At 26.4% G+C, this 22,826-nt stretch overlaps 1 protein-coding gene across 3 annotated transcripts; it reads left to right on the top strand.

The window, feature by feature from the left end:
• Positions 1 to 1,959: 1,959 nt before the first annotated feature.
• Positions 1,960 to 21,036, top strand: LOC129981725 (peroxisomal membrane protein PEX14-like). Of its 3 annotated transcripts, XM_056092681.1 has the most exons (8): positions 1,960 to 2,053; positions 2,167 to 2,231; positions 5,283 to 5,367; positions 10,091 to 10,302; positions 12,134 to 12,310; positions 14,665 to 14,738; positions 15,780 to 16,347; positions 20,822 to 21,036. In XM_056092681.1, exons 2-7 carry the CDS (start codon positions 2,175 to 2,177, stop codon positions 16,339 to 16,341), a joined length of 1,167 nt encoding a protein of 388 aa, XP_055948656.1. In that variant the 5' UTR covers positions 1,960 to 2,053; positions 2,167 to 2,174; the 3' UTR covers positions 16,342 to 16,347; positions 20,822 to 21,036. The 3 variants fall into 3 exon arrangements, with proteins under 3 accessions (XP_055948656.1, XP_055948654.1, XP_055948653.1); XM_056092679.1 differs by lacking the exon at positions 20,822 to 21,036 and adding an exon at positions 19,888 to 20,672 and having other exon boundaries at positions 1,988 to 2,231; XM_056092678.1 differs by having other exon boundaries at positions 1,989 to 2,231.
• Positions 21,037 to 22,826: the final 1,790 nt, after the last annotated feature.

The raw sequence follows: 22,826 nt of genomic DNA, 5'->3' as shown, positions 1-22,826 counted from the left end.
GCAAAATGAACTTTAGATCAGACTTTGGTTAAAAATATATGTCAATATATAGTACAGAGTATGGAAGCTCTAAAACTTTTAAGGATTTGTAACACTAAAACAATTTAAAAAACATGAATAATACAAATATTTATTATAATGAAATTTGCTGGAATTAAATATATCTGTAACTAGATAGATACAAATATGTCTCTTGCCACATGCAAATAAACTTTAAATCTAACCTTGTTATTATCTAAATAATAAAATAAAAAGTGTCTAAAATCACACATGTAATGCATTTGAAGCAATAAAATATGAAATATTAGTTATTACTTGTCGCACATTGTGCTGGCATATTAAGTCACATTTATAAACATTAAGGCGCCCAGTTGATTTGTGTGTTTTCTGAACACGCCTAACTGTTTCTGATTTTTGTTCATATTCTTTAATCCCTTCCTAAAATATGTGTTACAAAAATGCAAGCAATAAGTATTCAAAAGAGATATATAAACTATTTATATATTTATAAATCTTGATATTAAGTTAATAACTAAACAGAATTCAATTCTCTGTTTTCTGAAAATTCCAGTTTGCCAAAAAAGAACTTCCTAAAAGTTTACAGCTCAAAGAAAAGTCAGAAATCTCTGGGCAATCCTTAAAAAATGAAACCATTGGGAATGTTGTTTCTTCATTGCAAGATAAGTCAAAAATATTGTGATTTTTATCCATAACAGAGTTGAAATATTCGAGGAGCAACTGGTGCTCACCACTTTACTACATTTATCTCTTTCTTGATACATACCATCAACGTTTCATATTTTAGAATATGAATTTATAAGTGAAGTAATTTTTTTATTGCCACAAGTAAGAATTTTATCTAAATTTGAACTCTTTTTTTAATAAAATTATATATTTTGTTTTCAGATAAATATAGATAAATTTTAATATCATATTTAAATTTAAAAAATCAGCAAAATAAACAGTTTGATTTTTAATTCATTTATTTTGAATCTCTCTGGATTCAATATGTCTCCTCTTATGATATTTTATATGCATATTCAGAGTGAATTGAAAAGATTTCTATACCATTTAATTTCATCGAAAATAACTTAATAAACATAATACATTTCCAGATAGACATCTAATGGTAATAATTTTAATATAAAATTAAAAAAATAAATCTCTTCTTGCACATGCATATTCAGTAAGAATTATAATGATTTCTATACCGTTTAATGTCATCGAAATATCTTAATAAATATAATATATCTGCATATAGATATTTTATAGTAGCTTATAAAAGCTTGATTTTCAAGTCTTATTTTAATATTTCTTCACGCTAATTATTTATAATATCGGAAATACGGAAAACAGACAAATTTCCATCAATCTCAATTACTATATACTTATATTTCTATGAAGATTTATTTTCTCCGTTTTGAAAAAGTTCAGACGAAAAAGAACGCATAAATGAAACTAAATAACACGTATTGGTTGCAGCAAATACAGCACAGAAAATTCTGTGAGAAAGAAATCTACCAATTAGAGCACGTCGGTATCCTTTGTCTGTACAATTGGCTAACTCCTGCAGTTTTGTAAACAAAAACTAGTCTCTTCCTCTTTAAACCTTATCCCTACGTCATTCAATGGACTCGTCCGTCTCATACACAGCGTGTTGTGCTTTAGATGCTAGTCACCAAAATCTATCAAATCAATATTATTGAATGCTCTTGACGCTGAGTTGAGGTGTACAGGATATCCAGCAAAATGTAATGAATTATATACGCTACGTATTAATGATTTAAAATACGATATGTTTCAATAAATGGATTTTATATCGAGAAAAAAATGGAATAAAGAATTTTATAGTTACATTTTGTCTTTGTATCTGATCTATTATTTTAATTAACTTTTATTATGATTTTCAACATTAAGATTGATTTGATAAGTGATTAACTGTTAACCGTGTAGAATATTGTATGTTTGGGTTGAAAATTTTCCTTATCGAAAAAAAAAAAAAAAAAAAAAAACAAGTCGGTCAACTTTGTAGATAGAAACTAAGCTTTGAGAAGTAATTCTTATTTCAGTCTGATCTCTAGCTTGTGTTTTAATATTAAAGGAGTTTTAAAATTACATTGTTTTGGAAAATAATTAATGTTTCTTACGTTCAATTATATTTAATAGCTCGAAAAATGGCAAATGAACTAAAATCTGATGGACAGGACGATCTGCCAATTCGTCGACATTTGGTTTGTACTTTTAAAAATATGTACATATAAAATATAAGAGCTACATCACCTCTCTAATAAAAGAAGTGGAAAAAAAAAACAGTTGTGTAACCTTAGCTAATAAACTACGGACTTAGTATTTAATTTTTGTTCTGTTGGCCTCACTCACCCAATTTGGCCTTTAAAAATGTAAAAATAATTGATAAATTACTGTCTGATAGCAGTAGGAACATTTAATTGCCTATTCCTTACTACGGTATTGCAAAAAATTATTTTACTGTCATTGTTTAGAATTTTCTTGACAGATTATATAGTCCGATTGAAATATTTAAAAAACTATTAGCGACAGGCATATGAATTTTCTTTAAAACAGAGAAATATCAAGAGATTTTTTTTTAAAAGTCTTTCCAGCGTTACTGAAATTAAGGTTTCGGATGCATTTTACAAGTTCAGTAATGTCATAATTTTTTCCCACATTACTTCCTGTTTCTCTAATTATACCTTTATTTTTCACTTTTTGGTCTTACTGTTTTAAAATTAACTATTGCAACTTAAAAAAAAAAAAAAATCGCCTTGGAACACTGTAATGATTTAATAATTTCATTGATATCTGGTTACTCATAAAATCTAAATTGTGAATTTTCAAAACATTTGAAGATTATAAGTTTTTTTCACAGAAATTAATTTCAAGTTATGTTGTTGCAAGAATTCATTTTATTCATTACTAATTTACATTTATAAGAATATATATATTTATACTTTGCTGAGTTGAAATACACTTGTAGCATTAACATATATACATTTTCATAAAATATTTTCCACTGTAATTTGTTGCTAGTTATACACTTATGTCTACTACATCTGCTCGTAATAAATTACTTGAGCGTTCTTCAGAGATTTGCCCATGTCTTTGAATAAAAGAGAGGGATATTATTAAAATAATAAAGGTTAATACAAAAGAACATAATGCATCTGTGGCAATTAAAGGCTTTATCCAAAAAAAAATTTAAAGTTATAAATTGACACGAATTGGTGTTTAAAATATGTAGTAAAATAATATATTAATGGTTAAGTAAACTTTTATACTTGTTTTAAATTATAATAATCAAAAATTTTTTATATATATTGAATTATTATAGTTAAGTGAACAATGTATTTAAAAATATTTTTCTATATTTACATCAATTTGTTTTTTAATCAAAATGAATTATGAGTTAAATATTCTGTATCCGACAGTATAATATATGCATTCTTTTAGACTTGTTTAAGAATTTAATTTTATATGCAGGACTAAAAAAATGTAGAAAAAAAATAAAGAAATGTCAGCATTTGTGTAAATGGCACTTCAGGATTTTGTAGTTGTTTTATCGTTGCAAGATGATGGAAGGTTCACATTACCCAGCCAACTGCATTACAACTATCTAATTCTCAAATTGATTGATAAAATTATTATCAGTTATCTGATAATCAATTAATAATTTTATTTCCATCAAAGGGTATAAATATGAATTATATTAAAATTGTAACCAGGTCATGACCCAAATAGTTTAGCTATCAAATATTGTATAGCCTTGTTTGTATTTTTATAAGCATAATTAATGTATATAAATAAAGAATGCCTTGTTCTTCCAGGGAAAATAATTTAATTATCAAATAACTACAGCACGTGGCTTATTCTCTATGTAAAAAATAATAAGATTTCCCTTTGGGCAAATGCTTTATGAAGAATTATAGAACCAGTATATATCCCCTTCTATGAAATTTATTCTTTCTGTATTATAGCTTCTGTATTGATATAAGTTCTTACTTTATTGATATAAGTGCTTAAGGATGTAATTTATTTATATCAGGTTTATTTTTATATGGTATATGTGAGAATTAAAAATTTATACACAAAGTCTGTAAGGTTGATTGGTTATGGTTGAATTAACCCTTAACTGGGGAGGTGAAAATTTAGTACTTAATTGGGGAGGTGCGATCTAGGAGACCACACCTTCTTTACACTCAAATTAATTTTCTAATAAAAGTATTAGTACAAAAAAAATCTGTCAATATATTCTGCAGATATTTTTCTTGATATATAAATTTGTTTTAGTAATTTTTCAAAATATATTATCGCTGAAAGAATAATTGTGTTCGAACATACATTTTCTTCTCAAATTACATTTTACAACAAATAATATTCTTGAAAAAAAATATTACTTATTATTTTTTAAATCACATTTATTTTTCTAATATACAAAAGTATATAGGAAAAAATATAAAAGTAAATTCAACAATTATATGAAAAATAAAAAAATTGACAATGGGTGAAATTGACCCTTTTTCTATTGGCACCATCGATTTTTGAAGGCATTTTAAACATAGAGGTTAAGTATAAATATAAAAATCAGCCTATAAATTCTGTACTGTAAATTTTGTACTCTTGGTATATTAATATATTTTAGAAATGTTTCAAAATATATTATCTCTAGAAAAATAAATTATATTTGAACATATACATCAGGATCAGCTGAATGAAAACTTTCATCGAAAATAATTTTCTGAACAATTATCTTCATCGGTAAAATCACTTTCTGCTTCAATTAAAAGTCTCTGGAGCTCTGCTTTATAACGAGAATCGGTAGATTGGATGATGTTTCGAGCATCAAGTTTCTGCTAATACTTGTATAAAATGGGAACTCTAAAAGGGAAGTGCGGTCTCACAGATGTCGCACTAAGAAATACCTGAAATGTTTAAAAAGGCATCAACTGAAACCAGCTGAAAAAGTGCATGTGTAGTGAAGGTCATGAAACAGGAAGCTACAGGATTAATCCATTCGATTGAGCTAAAAATAGAATAGGGGTTACTGAAAATCCATTTTTTGCAGTCTGACAGACTGCACCTCCCCAGTTAAGGGTTAAAAAAATATATTTGAATATCTGCTGGTATTTCAGATCTTTTATCGTCTGCTGAAATTGTAGTTTAAATTGTATCTCTAACCATTATTTTAAAATCTAAATAACTAGATTTATTTCAAACTTCTTCATAAAATAGTCAAAAATTATAATTGCTTGTTTTCTTATGGATAGATCGATACAGCTGTTGGCTTCCTTTTAAACCCCAATGTGAAACAAAGACCAGATGATGCAAAGATAACATTTTTGAAGAAAAAAGGTTGGGTTTGTATAACTTGTATACTTAGAAAGTACATAGATAGTGTTAACCTAAATATTTTGTCTAATTATACATGGAAAAATGCATGAAACTGACATAATCAATTAAATTTTTCTATTTTAAAAAGCGCTTTTGTTGGAATTATAGGAAAAGATTTTTTTTTGTTGTACAATTTATAACAATATAATGCCAGTTCTGTTACTACCTGTCAGTATTTACATTTTCTTAATAAATTCAGAAAACTTTTTTTTTAATTGCAGATTCGCCATTTTATACTTTGCAGATTTGCCAATAACTTATTTTCATTAACTTCTCTTAAACTTATTATTAAACATCTAACCTTTTTGAAGAACTTATTAATTATCATATGATGTGGAGTATTTAGTTACCATATCTTATTATAAAGTGTTACATTATCAAACAAATTTTTTCATTAAATACTTTATTGCAAAAATACAGTTAATAATAATGATCAGATAGTATATGTTAGTCATCATCACAAAAACATAAAACAGGAAGAAAAAAATTTTTTAAAAGTTATCTTTGCGATTGTCAAATCATATTGATTTTCTTAAGTAAGACTCACTTCAGAAACTTGATATTAGATAAAAACAACTTACTGATAATACAACATGAAAATATGTTCAGAAATGGCACATTCATATTTTTATCATTATTTTCCATAACTGTGTTTGAATCTCTGTTTATTCAGTGAAATTCATTTGATACATGTAATTTGCAAATATTGTTTGTTTTTCTAGAATGTAGACATTTGTGTGGCAAATCTTATTTGCAATCTAGTTTAAATTATAAATTTGACATTCGTTATCAGTTTTAATGCAATGCAATTCCTCAGTATTAGCTTTTATTATGTTTTTTTTTTCTCCCCAAAATGGGTTTTAATAATACATTAAATGTTTCATTAAATTTTTATTATGAAATGAATAAAAATACTATAATGTACTGGCATGTTACTGGATGTAAACTGATTCCATGACCTTTGCAGAAAAATTCTATGAAAAATTATGCTTAGAACAGGGTTGCCATGTCACTGTGAGAACTGGGAAAACACAGAAAATTTAAAAATCATCTTAAAAAAAAAAAAAAAACGATAAAATGTAGGCAAATTTGAAATTTTTCATGAAAACTGGGAAAATACAGGGTGGTTTAAGTTTCTTAGTTATTATTTCTTTTTTCATTTAAAAATGCTGATGTCTAAAGATTGCAAGAATAAAAGATCGTAGTCATAGCCTCCAAAAACGAAACAATACCATTCAAGATTATGTAATACAGAAATCTCCCCTTTTCTATTCTTTCCTTTTTTTTTTTCTGTGTAGGTCCAGTCCAGTTTCGGTTTGCTCAACAGTTGTTCTTTTTCTATGAGATTCCTAAATTGCAGCTAATGACCATGCTCAAGACTTCTTTAACAGCATGAAAGAATAGAATATGTTTCTCTGGCGGGAGCATTTCAATCTGCAGAGGCAACATGGTGGTGTTTAGTCTACCAGCCTTGAGTTACTTATTGCTTTATTATTTAAGAAACTGTGAGCTTATTCAAAGTAGATAAGAGATTTTTATTTTTATTTTTGAACAATGAGCTGCTTGAAATCCATATTTAAAACAAATTGGACAAATAAAAAAATCGAACCCGATTTTGCTGAATTGGTTCAAGTTCCATAAAATCCATTTGTTGTGTACTGCTCACTTTGTTAGAAGATATTAAGCCTAAGTAATTTTTAAAAAACATTCACTTACTAGTCATGCCAAAATAGGAGATCATACAAGACATGCCTGCCAGTTCCAAAGAGTCATCATTGATGTTTGATGAAAGGAATACAGGGAAAGATAACATGTCAAATCTGAAAACATCAAAATGAATGTCCAACCAATTTTGAATTTTTTTATTTCAAGAAAAATAATTTAAAGCTGAATTTTTATGGGCTTTAAAACTTGTTGCATTGAATTTATCCTTTAATGCATACATGGATATCAGAAATATTTTCACATATGTTTACTAAAAGTGAAATAGCTAAAAAAATGTATGTCAGGCCATTCAAAAATTTCATACCTTATTTGTTAAAGATAAGCTCTATGGAACTAATGACTGAAAAATCTTCAGTAGTTGCAGAAATGGATGCCCAAATACATAAATTGATGAAAACTAATAAATAAAGTTAAGTAATCGTGCTTTGTAATGTTTTTTGCTGTTGTTTTTGTTGAGTAATTATTTAATGATTTGTACCAAATAACAATTGTTTTGCATTTTATTTCACCTGAGTCCTTAATTTTGTGTGACTTATAAGTAATGAGAGGTAATATATTCCTTCCCTTTAACACGTTCACTGGCAGTAAAATTGATATATCCATCCTAAGAAACCGAATTACAAAATAAAGCCTATAACTTATCGTTGTAAATCGTCACCGACATACAAGGTAGCGCCATGCTGATGCGTCAGTTGTAGTGTATGTGCTAATATATATATATTTTTTTCTTTTGTTTGTAAATATAAATCTTTTAATGTGCTATTATTTCGAATAATGTTAAATTGTTTTCTTTCTTTGCTTTTCCCACTACTAAAAATCTTATTGCAATATAATTAGACAAATGAATGCTGTTTGAGCATTTCCTCATATCTTGAATATATGTACAAGGAAAACACAGGGAGTTTTTTTTCCAGATTTGAGTGGCAACCCTGTTAGAAACTATAATAAAAAATCTCAAGCGTAGTTTTTAGTTTTAACAGTACTAAATATTTTAAGTGTTGATTTTTCTCATTTAACTTTTTAGAAACTTCTGTAGCTTTATATGTTTTTCCTTAAGTAAACAAAAGCTGAACAGCTTATTTTATATTACTGTCTTTGGAAAATTGAAATTTTTTTTCGGAGAAACTGTATATGCATTATTTGGAAGGATTTTTGTCCATATTTTGTATCGTATTTGTTTCAAATTAATTTTTTGCATACAAGTTATTTTCTAAAAAAAATGTTTATAAATTATTTTCTGTAATAAAATATTACTACAGAAGACACTTTCTTGCCAGTCAAAATTAATATTAAATATGTTTAACCTTTGGATTATTATGGGAAATATAGCTATGCTCGATATTGGAAGTTAAATCATTCCAGAAATATTTTATTAAAATAATAATAATCTTTAAAATGTATTTTTGTTGTGTTATACTGTTACCAACAAATCTGAATAATTGCCGTAGCTATATTGAACTTAAATATGGTAAGATTTCTGAATAGTGAATAAATATTTTCATTCAATTTATAATATAGAAAAAAAATATCAAAATTTATGCATTAACTCATATGTTTTGTTTAAAAGTATTATATTGTAGGTTTTGAAAACTGTAAAAATAAATTTTTTTTTAATCAGTATTAATCTAAAATCCCTTGGGTGTAACTTGATGTTCATAATTACTTTAACAAGAATTGTTAAGCTTCAAATCATGATTATCATTAAATCATACTATTTTAATAATCTAACAACTGTTTGTTTGTGTTCATGATGTTTCTGACAGAATCTAATCCCACGATATTGAATAATTAATCAAACTGTGGTGAGAATGGGATTTTTTGAATAAGGGTTGCTATCCCCTAATGCCAGAAATATGCATTCAATAGCTATTAAAAAATTTCAGAGATTGAAGAAGGATCTGATGATGCCACTTTTTGAATAAAAGCTTTGAATGACATGATATCATTGTGCTATTAAAAATAATATTGTCTGCTCGTAGATGCAAGTTGCTTATTGCAGTATTGTAATCATTTTCATATTCTCCTGTAAATTGCATATATAATAAAAAAAATAAAAAAGAAAAATAGTAATTAAATATTGCTGAAACAATTAAACTGATTTGAATTTCAGTGCAATAAAGAAAAATATTATCAAAAATTGTGCATTTTTTTTAAAAAATTGTCTGAATTATGTAAAAATTTGAATAAGCAGATTAGTATTGCAAAAGACAAGTTTATAAATATTTAAATGGTTTTTCCCCCCTCCCCTCATCAGCATTGTTGAAACTTATCATAGGACCCAAATATTGCTTAATATTTTAAATAATTAAAATTTTAAAAAATACTGTGATACACATTTCCTCTCTCCAAATTATGTTTGTGCTTAAGTGAAATTCTATTGTTCGACAACGGATTTTAAAACCCTCTGTGCTTTTGCACATGTGTTAGGATGGGTTTGTCAAAACAGGGGTGAGAGGTAAGATGAAAAGAGGGTATGTTTGCATTTAACAATAAAATATACTCGGATTACTCGCTGACTGAATTAAAATAATACTGTCAGAAAAGACACAATATTCTCATACACGTGGAAAAAAAAAAAAGAACAAGAAAGTATCTAATAGGATGAAAATCTAGACTGAAGAATTTCAGAAATGTGCTAATCCTTCCGCATCTCTCCCCTTAATGGGATAGAATCGTCGAAAAGTTGTCGTTTCAGAATACTGAAACGAACAGTAGGTCAAATAATCTGATCTGTTGAACACTTAACTGTAAAACATGTTTTTCTTTATTGTTAGTTCCAAACAAGAATAAACATTTTATACTTTTTAAATTTAATTTTTTGACATTTAAATCTAAATTGACCATTTTTTTAATGTATAGTTTATAAAACATTTGCCTCTTGTGGTCTTATATTTATCTTTATCTGTTCAAGGACTGGAAGATTTTTGTTTTACAGAATTCATACTTTTTATTTTTATAGGTTTAACAGATTCAGAAATAGCTGTGGCTTTCAACAGGATTAAATATGAAGAGGCAACTGATGCTGTCTCTAACAAAGATAATCAAATTGTTAATGCATATCCATTGTCTCCATACCAATCACCTAGCTCTTTTTGGTTTTATGTAAGGAGCTATAGTTCCACATTTGCTAGTTTTGCAATTGCTGTCTATTTATTGCATCGCTTTTACAAAGTAAGAATTAATCGATATTTTATTAGATAATTATTTCATTCTTAAATTTTAACTATAAAAATGTTGCTTTATAGCTAAAAGTTCTTAGAATAGAGCATTCAGTTAAAAAGTTGTAACACGGTGCTTGATAATAGATAAAATTCATATTTGTGGTGCACAATAAATATTTACACTAATTAAAATAAAAGTGACTGTAGAAAATCATAGTTCTATCAATTTATTTGGAAAAGAAATGTATGAGTAGAATATTAAATTTTTTGGGTATGTTAAGTAATAATTAAAAGCAGTAAATATTATCTCAGTTAGAATTATGTTATCCTTTTTGTCTTGCATTTTAACAAAGCAAGTACTAACATGTTCAGCCATGAAATATACAGAAGGAATTAAGTAGTGAAAATTGAATATGGGTGTGTAGAAAAAAATATACTGGAAATATGTATATTTTAAGCTATCCTTTGTCATTCGTTATATATATGAAAAATTAAAATGGTAAATTGAGTAATGCTTTCAATTTGGCTGGTTTGATTTTCTTTCTTTTTACTTCCCCTCCCCCCTTTTTTTTTGTTCAAAAAGTGTTAAATTATTGACACTTGTATTGTATGAAAATTCTTTAATAAATTTTCATAAAATAGACAGGACAGACAGAAGCTATTAAAAAAAAATTAATTCATCCATTCATTCAACACATTCATTGGAAAAGTTATATGAAATAGTGCATTTGTACTTTTAAAATCCTCTTAATTGTCCCATTGCAAGAATAATTGATACACTTTCTCTTGGAACTGTCTGCAATTTTTTATTTTTAGACAGAAATATTAGATTTTCTCATATCATTCAACTGTCTTTCCTTGAAATGTGTGTTTTCCATACCAAAATAATATATGAATTTTTTCTTCAGCAAATTCTAAGCTGCTATCTCCTCCTTTTTAAATCTTTAGGTCCATCAATTTACTGACTTTAAATCTCCTTAAAAGTTCAAATTTTTCCTTAAATTCATTTTTTCCCCTATGCTTTGCTACTGGCTGCTTTTGAATTTTATCTTCTCTAACATTTATACCTGATGGATAATTGGAAATGAAGCTAACATGTATTGTAACAAACCTGAAGATCGTAATCTCTAATTTTTGTATTTAATTGTGAATTCAGTGTGGGTTTTAAATGCACTAATAGAACTAAAGAAAATTTACATAAATAGACATTATAGATTGCATATATATTCCTTTTTTTAGTATAAATTTTTTAATGGTTTATCAGTATTAAATAACAGTATTTGTTAGAAGTATTTGTTTAGTATAATATATTCATTAAAGAATTATATACCACTCAGAAAAGCATCTATGGTAGGTTTATATTCAAGGCAAGAGATTAAAGGAAAAAAACTTATGGCTGTAACAAAAGTGATAATATGTCAAGTCACAGTATCAATAACATTGTGAGTTTATTTTATAACTGTTTGCATTGATATTAATGCTTTGTTTATATGATGGCTAAAAGCATTTATTTTCAAATACATTTTTACTTAATATGTTGTGAATCGTAAAATTAATGGATTCAAGCGTGTTTCTTTATGGAATAAAAATAGACAAAAATGGAAAAAATTGCTTGTTTTGTTTATTTATTTATACTTATTTTTACAGGTTATTTATCCATGTTTTAAATTTTTGCACTGATAAAATAAATGGAACCATCTTTCTTTCCTTCGGCAGTTTATAGAGATCCAGATTGCATTATTCATTTGTGAAAAGGAATAATGTGCATTCCAACTTTTATAATTTTATTAAAAATGATATGTTTTTTTGTACGTGCATCTAAATTTCATTTGTATTTTCAGGCATATATTGAACCTTTTCTTTTTGGATCTAAATCTGAAAAAAGTGAACTTTCTGCCTTAAAGCAGCAATTAATAGAATTGAATAATTCTGTTTCTCAGCTTTCTTCTACAGTAGCTTCATTGGAGTTATCTCTTAACAATCAACTATATCGAGGTGATCGATCTTCTCTATATGATGTAAGTTTTCATTCATCTCATTAAGTCTTCATGTAATTGGAAATAAAAATTTTAAATTTAGTTTCATGTTGCATCAATATTTTTTTTTAAAAAAAACTCTTCTTATTGTGTTTAAGTTATTAAATATTTCTTCTTAACTTTACTTGTATATTTGCATGTAAGCAGTGCCTTACATATTTATTGCAGAGATTTGAAAACAAAAATATGTTAATTTGGGCTTTTTAAAGTATCCACTTTAAAAGAAGGAAAACTTCTGAAGCAAAAATATTCTTGCTTTCAGTTTCAAGAACAAATTTTGTGATTCTAAGACAGAAATAAATTGAAAATTTAGTGTTAAGTTATCCTGTATAGGTACAACTACAATTGAAAATTAGTATTATGGAACATTTTATTAAAGCCTTTTAAATCAAGATACTTTCTAACAATTTCTGTTTAGAAATTAAGTATAATTGAAGGTATTTTAAAAGTATTTCCAAGAAGTGTTTTTACGCTTCAGTTTAATGCCACAACTAACATTGAAATTAATACTTATCATTGAGATAAATAGCTGAAAGACTTGAAAATTCATTCAAAAATTTTTGAAAATTTCATTGAAATAATTTTTATTTTTTTATTCTAGTAATTTTTTGCAATATGATATAATAATTGTTAAATCATTGAAGAATGTATTATGTGTTATTCTTTACCAAAAGTTGGCATTCCTGTAAGTTATAGTTCATAAAAATGAATTTTGGGATATTGATTTTAATGTGAATACAGTATTTTTGAAAATTAATGGAACGAATTATAATTAAAGAATTTTTTTACCTGAAAGTTTCACATGATTTTTTTTTTTTTTTCTAAAAGAGAATTTAGAAATATTTTTTAATAATGCTGTTATCAAGTTTTGTAAATAATTTCAAATAAATTTGTAAGTGCTACTTAAGTATTTGTTTATTGATCTTTCTATGATATGTAATGCATAGAATTTTAGTTGTATCAATCTTAGATAATAAGACATATATTATTCCTCTTCCGTTTATTGCATAATGTCTAAGGTTACATAATGTCTAATTAAAATTTTGATTCCCTTTGTTTTGAATTCTAAAAAAGACAAGGTGAAACATTGTATATTAACAATGCATCCTAAATGTAAATGATATTGCTTTCTTTAAATTTAAACCATTACTGCTTTCTGTTAACTAGCTATCAATATTTCTTTGTAAATTATTTGTACTTCTGTTGTTAATTGAATAAAGCATTTTACTGAAACACCTTAATGAAGCATTTTACTGAAATAATAAAAAGTAAAATTTAATTTTTGATGGTGAAATGAAAACAAGAGTGAATTTGATCATTTGTTTTCATGTGCACTCATAAAATGCTTGAAATTTCCAAAATTGTACTGACATAAGCAATAGATAAGTTTCATACAGATACATTGATTTTCAATATGTAAAACTGAAATTTCAAACATAAAAGAGATAGAATTTATTAATACAAAAGCAGCAACATTATTCATGGTATTTTGATATTTTAAATATTCTAATTAGCATTAATATTTTGAAAGCTATGACTGTGTATCTTTTATCATGTAATATTTGTTGAGCAGTTGGAAGATACATATTCCTTATTTTATTTTATTAACTTGTGAATAAATTTTCTTCGTTTTATATAAGTGATTTTGTTTTGTTTGTTTGTATTGCTGTGAATCATCAGAACTATTAAAGTTTATACAAAATGATATTATAAAAACATATAGTATAAAACCATAATAATTTGCAGAAAGAAAGACATAAATGAAGCAACCAGAAATTTAGATACTTCAATATACTAAATATTTCAATTTCATCATTAAATGAGAAGCATCTGAATGCATTCTTTGCCTTTATAATATGTGTAGATAGCATACTAAATGCAATCAGAGGAAATAGCCAAAAAAAATTTATTATAACCTTGTTCATTCATTACTTTTAAAAAAAGCATTTGCTGCTTTTCATGAAAAATTGTTGTATATTCATAAATTTCATTTTTCCTCTAAATGTTGAAAAAATCTTGATTCTAACTCTTATCTGCTGTTGTTGGTAATCGAGGTTGGATAAATTTCAAATGCTGTTTGATTCAGTTATTGATTCCACTGAAAATGGTCAGGACCTGATTCACTTTAAATTTGTAGGTATATGTGAAAATCCAGTGTAGCATGACGATTTGTAAAATGCATTGCTACTTCAGGTGTTATTCTGATCATATAAATACTATTCAAAATGGAAAGATACTTGCAAAATAACTCATGTAACATTTCAAAATAGAATAGAAGTATGCCAACTAAAAGTTTTTATGTATATCTTTTGTAATTAGGTTTTTCTTTATTATAGGTAGAATCAGTTCCGAGATCTGTGAGAGATATTCTAGAAGAAATTTCAAATGTGAAATGTCTTCTACTAAATAGGTAATTTTTTCTTCTTCAAATTTTTGAAATTTTACTTGCATTTAAAGGTTGAATATTACTTTAACCTCTAGTTTTATAATGCATGTCAATATGCATACCTCTGTTAATTAATTTATAGTACAAGAAATAAAACTTATAATTGCTCTTATAAATTATGATCAGACTTAAAGAAAAAAAAGGGGGTGGGAGGTCAAAAGAATTTTTTTTTGAATGAAAGAGTAAATGTTATAATTTATTTAGGTCCCCCCCTTTTACATACACTAACTATTTTCATGCAGTTTGCTTACTTCCTGCCCCTCTCTCTTAGAAATGATGATAATAGAAAAGTCTATGACAAGAATTATTGATACATTTAGTGGATTTGTTGCAAAACTGGAATCAAATATAGAAAAAAAACAAAAAAACTTTAAAAATGAAAAAGAAATTGCTTTACATGACATGAAATAATATATATCTATTAGGAATCTGAAAATGAATTATAAATAGACAAAAAAATGGAAAGACAAAATCATAGTAAAAATCATTAAAACAAATTAATAAAGGTATTATAAACGGATAATATATTTAGATGGTTTTTCTAAATGTGTCAGCATATTACAAAATGATTTGTTTAACTTCCTAAAAGATTGTTTTATTATTCACAATTCAAGTTGGATACTACTTGCTGTTTATAAAGCTCAAATCTCTGATCAATACAATATATAGAGAGAAAAAAAAAACTCATTCAAAAAAATTGTATGTTATTTAATGTATGAATTAATTTAAATATTGCCAACCTATAATATTATGTGAATGTTTTATAATTTTGTATTAATGAAATAAGCAAATAAAGTCTCCAAAAGAATTTTCAGGTTTTATATATATATATATATATATATATATATATATATATATATACATTTTTTAATATTAAATTTTATTAATCCATAGGACTTATTGCATTTTCTGTTATGATATCAAATATGTTTCAGCATATTCATTTTTTTTAGTATTTAAATTTCATAATTATGAAAACTTATTATTTTATATAATTCATTGTAGGTTTAGCTTCCCAGCACCACCTCCCATAGCAGGAGCTACTATAGAAAATAAAACACAAAATGAAGATCCTAAAACCCCTTCGAAAGCTGTTACCATACCAAAATGGCAGTTACGTGACTCTGAGCATGGAAAATCAAAAATAGATTCAAAAGAAGTAATAGAAAATGAAGACAAAGAGAAATCCTCTGAACTAACACCTTTGGAAAATAGCTTAAGCTCAGTAAGAGATCAAATACAGGATCAAGAAGATAGATTAACGATTGCCGAAGGCAAAACACAAGATGAAGGTTTCAAAACTGCTTCAATAAATAATGTGGAGAGTTTGGAAAATAAAAATGGAAACTCTAAAGCATATTTAGAAAATAAGTTATGTGCAAAAGACAAAATCCAAGATGACGATTCCAAAATGACTGTAGGAAATCGTGTAAGAAATGTAATAGAGGAAATACTAAATAAGGATTCTGGTGTTGGAGAGGATGCTGATATGTCTGATTGGGTGTCAACTTATCAAAGTGATGGACCAAATGGCATAGATTATGAATCTACAACAAAGTCTGAATAACATCAAGTAAGTCAATTAATTATTAAATATATATTTTACTTCCTATGACTTAACCTTCTAGCATTATTTAAAATTGCTCATCATTCTTTCATTTATTTCTGTATTTCTAATCTTGATGTGTTAGAGCTGCAACTTTGGTTTTGTAATTCAAGACAACTGTAGAGGATCTTTAAATCAATGAGCTTTTATTTTTTGGGGTATGTTTATAAATTGTCATATAGTTTTATTAATTCCTGAGCAGTTTGTAGATCTTTGTTTTGTTTTTTAATATGCATGAATCTTAAGTTTCATATATATATTGTATGAACTAACTTTATTATTTTACAACTTTAAAAATTTATTTTAAAAAAGAACAAATGGTAATAAAAAATGCAGTTTACACAAATAGCATTAGAAAGATGAGATTTTTTTTTTCTTAAGAACAAAAAGGTGGTATTTTAAAAAATAGCTGATAGATGAATAAATGAATGGCCTTGTCTTGCACGAAAGCACCATCTTGATGAAAATTTAAATGAAGTGAATTTATTCAAATCAGGCTGTTAAAAACTGAATGTATGGAGATTCTTCAATCGATACTGAATATATGCTATCTTTACCAAATCAAACACTGTTGCCTTAAGCTCTTTTATGAGAAAGATAAATCAGGAGCCAGTGCATTTGCAAAAATTTCACATTGCAAAAGGAATGAAGATGAGGAACGACTCGTTTCATATTTTGAATATTAGTGCTTGTCATATATTTTGAAGAAACGGAGCGTCTGAAGAATTTTCCATAAGGGGGGGGGGCTCCGTGACAGTAATACCATATAAAGAGGATATGGCTTAGTGCTTATTAACAAGGATGACTAGTTTTATAAGCAGCAGCTATGTCCTCTTTATATAGTATTACTGTCACAGAGCCCCACCCCTCCCCATTTTATGAAAGATTCTTCAGATGCTCTGTTTCTTCAAAATATATGACAAGCACTAATATTCAAATTATGAAATGAGTCTTTCCTCATTTTCATTCGTTTTGCAATGTGAAATTTGTACAAATGCATTGACTCCTGATTTATCTTTCTTAAGGTAGTGCTTATAAAACTAGAAACATTTGGGGGATGTCTGGATCATCAGTTTGATGCATCCTTTATGAAATGGTGCACTTATATTTATAAAAATTACAGTCACTGCGTCAGATTTTGCCAGCAGGTGCCCATTGCAAGAGAATTCAGTGTTTGCCATGTGGTTCCAGGCAAAAATAGAATGGAAACCACAATGGTTGTTTAATGTATTGTGAATAGGTGAAGTCCAGTTTGTACCGTATGGGAATTAATATCAATAGGTACAAAGCTGCATTTGTGCAACAAAGAGTCCTCATCAGTATGCAACAAAGCCAATTCTCATCTCACAGTTTGATATGGTTTCACTACCTCTTTCATTGTTGGTCTTTTTTTCTTTGAAGAACATTATGCAGTATCTGGCTGGAAAATGGCCACTGTTACTGTCTTTTGGACTTTACTGTCTTTGTCTACCACAGTCTTTTGGATGAAAAGGTTATGCTAGCATTCCAGACAAGAGGTGTAGAAGTAAGCTTTAGGCCAGATGAGGCCTTACTCCATGTAGCTACTTCATTTAGAACATTTTTTTGAAAACTTTTGGTGAAATCAGAGCGATGAATCAAGTGAAAGTGGTCACCAATATCACTCCTGTAGATTTTGGGTATATGATTATTCAATGTAGCTGGTGTATCTGCTATCCCCTTATATATCATTGCTACCCAAAGATGCTGTATGGGAGACTGTATATGGAATTCATCTAAACATAACTGCACTCAGTTGTCATTGGTGTTGTAATTAACTTTTATTGTAGAATATGGAGTTTTCTTGCCTTTCTGTTCGTTGTCTTTTAATGCAAACTTAATTTGCATACCTCTTCTTCATATATTACATGCCAGCATTACACATTCGTCATTTTCAGGATTGCAACTTTTTTATTCTTAAAAAAAAGTCTTATCTCCCTTTTATACCAATCTACTATTTTTTTATCATCGTTTACACTGCTTTTAATGAAATCTCACAGCTGTGATGGGCTTTAGACGTGCCTGGTATTTCATTTTTTATATTGCAATTTCCAAAAGTTGCTGGGAATTACAAATATAAATAATATAAACTTGATTTGTCACATAAATGTTATCCCTACGAAATAACACTCTGAATATTCCTTATGACTGAGATTTTAATTTATATTATTGATGAATATTTTAACTGTCATTAAATACAGAACTTGGCTGATGGAATCCAAATAAGAATTGATTACCTAAGAACTTATTTTAAAATAAATAGATAACATTTGAGAAAACATAATTTTAAAATTAAAAATTTCAGTAAAAATTAATTTATTTTTTAAGTTTTAATATGTTAATGTTTAATGTTAATATGTTAATGTTTAATATGTTAAGTTTTATTAAATTAAATTATTAATTTAATATTATTACTAATTCCTTAATTAGGAAATAAGGATTTTTATTAAATCATATATAGTATTTGTAATTCATTTGTAAACTTCAAAATAAATAGTGCTTTTACATTTAGCATGTTCAAATAATTTTTTAAGCTTTTTTTTGTGTGTGATTGAATATGTTGCATGATAATAAATTTAAAATTTAAAAAAATACTCACTTAGTTTTTTTTAAATCATGTTATCTATATAATTATAGATAACATTATCACTTCATGTTACCTATATAAATAAAGTTTTATAATATACTATATGCCCTTACTTTATAGGGGTTTTTTCTTTGTTGTTGTTGCTGTATATTTTAATTGCATTTGAATTGGTAACTAAAGATTTGTTTTTCCAATTAAACTTTTGTTTTTCCAATTAGTAGTTCTAAAATTTGAAAATGGGAAGGAATTAATATAAAAAATGTAGATATTTTTAAATGTTTTATTGATAAATGAAATATTGTATTTTATAAATTAAGTATGAAATCCTTTGAATAAAAAGAGTGAATATTTTTCTTTCTCAAAAACATTTATCACTCTTTTAAGCTAATTACAAATAAAGTAGAAATTGAAATTATCTGTAAAATGTCCTAATAATTTCTTACTCCCATGTTATATTGTGATTGTTTTAGACTGTTAAGAGTATTATAGTTGCAAATGAATACTTTTGTGCAAAATAATAAGGAATTATTAGTTTAAAATATTAGTAGATCATTTTTTAATTACATATAACTGAATATATGTAATCCAATTATGGAATGTTCCAATTTATGCACATGCATAATATGTTAAATTGTTCTTAGTATAAAAGAAATTTTTAATGTTCTAAAAGCTGCATTTCTTTCAAGTTTGAGAGATGATGTTAAAAAACTAATAATGAAATTTCATTTTATAATTTGCTAGATTTTAATATAGCTTCAATTTCTTTTACAAACTAATTTTCTAACATTTAATTTTGTTAAACATGGTATGAATATTTATCAAGAAATAATTAAATTATTAACCATATACAAATTATGTTTAAAAATGTAATGTCATTATTATATATATTTTTTTATTTCTAGAAAAGTTATAAAGATATTGTTGTAAAGGAATTGGAATTACTGATGTAATCTATTTGAAAATTATGAAATGTAAAATTCTTCTGCTTCATAATGGGTGGGGGAACTTCAGTAATATATAATTTCTCTGGAAAACAATTATATTTAGGTAACTCAATTTCCTATATTTCTGTTGCTTTATTAGCCAGCTTTTAAATGAGTTAGTACTGTGCAGAGTTGCACAGAAAAATAGATTTGTTATTTCTGCTACAATCCTTTACATCATTCTAGAGATCAGAATGGAAATTGGTTCAAAAGACCACAACTTCGGGTAAAAAAATGACTCAAATTTCTGAAGATCCATATCATTACTTCAGTTATGGTACAAATTTTACTATAATTATGATACAGATTACATATGCCTATTAATATCCATGTAAAAGTTCAAAAGATCATAATATTTATTATATGTTCCTATGTTAAGCTTAGGGTGATTTGAAATATATCATAATTTGATATACATCAGGTCCAATAACTACTTTTATTGGAGATAGTATTTTTATGTCCAATAAAAGTAGTTTTAATTAAGATTCTAATATGCTTGAAAAAAATTGACTTATATGAACAAAATTAGATTTAAAAATTGCTAATCAATATAATGAAGCCATATATTTGAGTTGGAAGTTTATGGAGATCTTTCTATAGCTATAAAATGCACAGAAATGTATCTTTCCTTATTGTGAGGCAATAATAAAATGTTAAACTAACAATTATTGCAACTTGCTAATAGATTTTTTCAAATATAGTTACTGATATGTTAAAAGAATAATATATAATAGTACTTTTTGCTTATTTTACATTTAATGTTCGTCTGTGACAACTTGAATTCTATTTATTTTAATTTTGTTTTAAATTTAACAAGTAATTTACATATATTTAATATTTTCTTTTTTTGTAGGAAAAGCTGGGGCTGTGAAATCATGTTACTTAATAATGTATTTTTTTGTGTGTTTGTCATCCTTGTTTAATTTGTAGAAGATTTATATATTTTGTATATGTCTATGATGCACTCTGTATAATGAGTATGTATGTGATTAAATTTTATTATAATCTAATGTTTATGTTTGTGTATAAAGCATGTATTATATCTAATAAAGTTTAACCATAATTCCATCATGTTCTCATTTTTTTTATACTATTTACTTATTTGAGATAGTAATGCAATTTATGGTTTGTATTGATAGATTTCTAGACTTTTATCTTCTCAAATCCAGAATTTGTGAATTATGAACTCAGTCTTTTTGTCAAGTTTTGCTGTAAGACAAATATCTGATTTAGAATTTACAAAAATCTAAAACTTTTAGGTTAAATGAGTTTTATGTGAGTGGGTCTACTTTTAATCTGGCATTATTTTAAAAATCACACTCAAAGCAATATTAATGAACTGTGCTTTTCCTACTTGCACTTCTTGATGTTAATGCTTGTTAACTGTATGCATTCCTGGTTTCTTAGATTGAATTTAGTGAAAAGTATTGTTTATATTAAGTCTGTATATTGAATTTTCAAATATTAGTGAAGAAATGTATAAATGTAGCATTCTTAACTGAAATCTGCATTCAAAAGTAAGTTATACTTAGTATTTTTTTTAAACAATATTTAGCTACCTGAAAAGTTTGTAATTGTATGAAATGAAGTAGCGACACATAAACTAAAATTTAATAAATTTTAAAAATGAATTATTTTGATGTTTACTTTAAGATAAATTTTCTAGATTTTTAAAATAAGACCAGTTTATCCATATTTTCAGTAGTTTATTTGTGTTTTTTTTCTTTTTGATTAACTAAATAGATTTATTTCAAAACTTAAAATCATAAAATATTGCAAGGTATTGATTAATATGATAATTGCTATTAAAGTATTGTTCTCCTGGGAGAAATTGTACTTACATAACTTCATAATTATGTAAAGAAAAAGGAAAAATATTAGTCTTTTGAATGCAAATCTCAATGTTATTTTCCAATCCACTATTTTCTTATTAAAATTTCTAATTCTTATTGGAATATACTTAAATCAATGTCTATGAAATGAGAGCTTTTTAAGTTTCCTGACTATAAAAATAGACCATTCCGATTTTCAAAAGATAAAAGGGGGCAGGTTGACGAGAGATGCTCTTATAAAATTACCAGTTTTGATTTGCTTTTTTTTAACAGTACTTTTGAGATTTAAAAAATATCTCAGCAACTATATTTTAAATCTATGAAGTATATTTTTTTAATATTCTGAGATCTTTTCCAAAAAATAGTGCATCTGACAAATTTAGATTTGAATGAGAGATGTATTGTAAAGTTAATTGTAATTTAACACTTCCATATAATAGATTTGTAAAAGCACTCAACTCATCCATCTTTTGTCATACTATTATTATGAGTAGGGATTGCAATACCGGACCAAAAGTTTAATACCGGTATTCGGTATTTTTTAAATCTTAATACCGGTATTAGAAATTTTAGAAAAAGAAAGAAAACACAGGTGTTTCTTTGTTTTATTTGCCAGTTTTGTTAGAGAGTGTAAATATCACAAAAAATAATTTGTAACTTATAAATTATAACAGTATATAATCACAAAAAAGTAAAGAAACATCTTATTTATTTAAATCACAAAAAAAAAAGTGTAAATATCACTATTCAGTTTGTGGTACTATTACAAATTTTTGAAATGTGATCTAAAAAAACATAATGCATCAATTGTACTGTCATTAAGCCTAAAAAGTAATTTTCAGTAAAAATTACCAGCTGTCGAAAACGCTCTTTCGCCATCTACGCTAGTTGGTAGTACTGTTAGCAAAGCGCAATATAATTTTTCCAAGTATTTACCTCTAAATCCCTCATCTTCAAATAAATCAATTTCTCGTCCGATGGTTTTGGATATAACTGATTTCTGTATTGTATTTTGGTTCGTTGAAT

Source organism: Argiope bruennichi, chromosome 8, assembly GCF_947563725.1.
Source record: "Argiope bruennichi chromosome 8, qqArgBrue1.1, whole genome shotgun sequence".
Lineage (NCBI taxonomy): Eukaryota > Metazoa > Arthropoda > Arachnida > Araneae > Araneidae > Argiope > Argiope bruennichi.
This window is presented reverse-complemented; position numbering and strand designations above follow the sequence as displayed.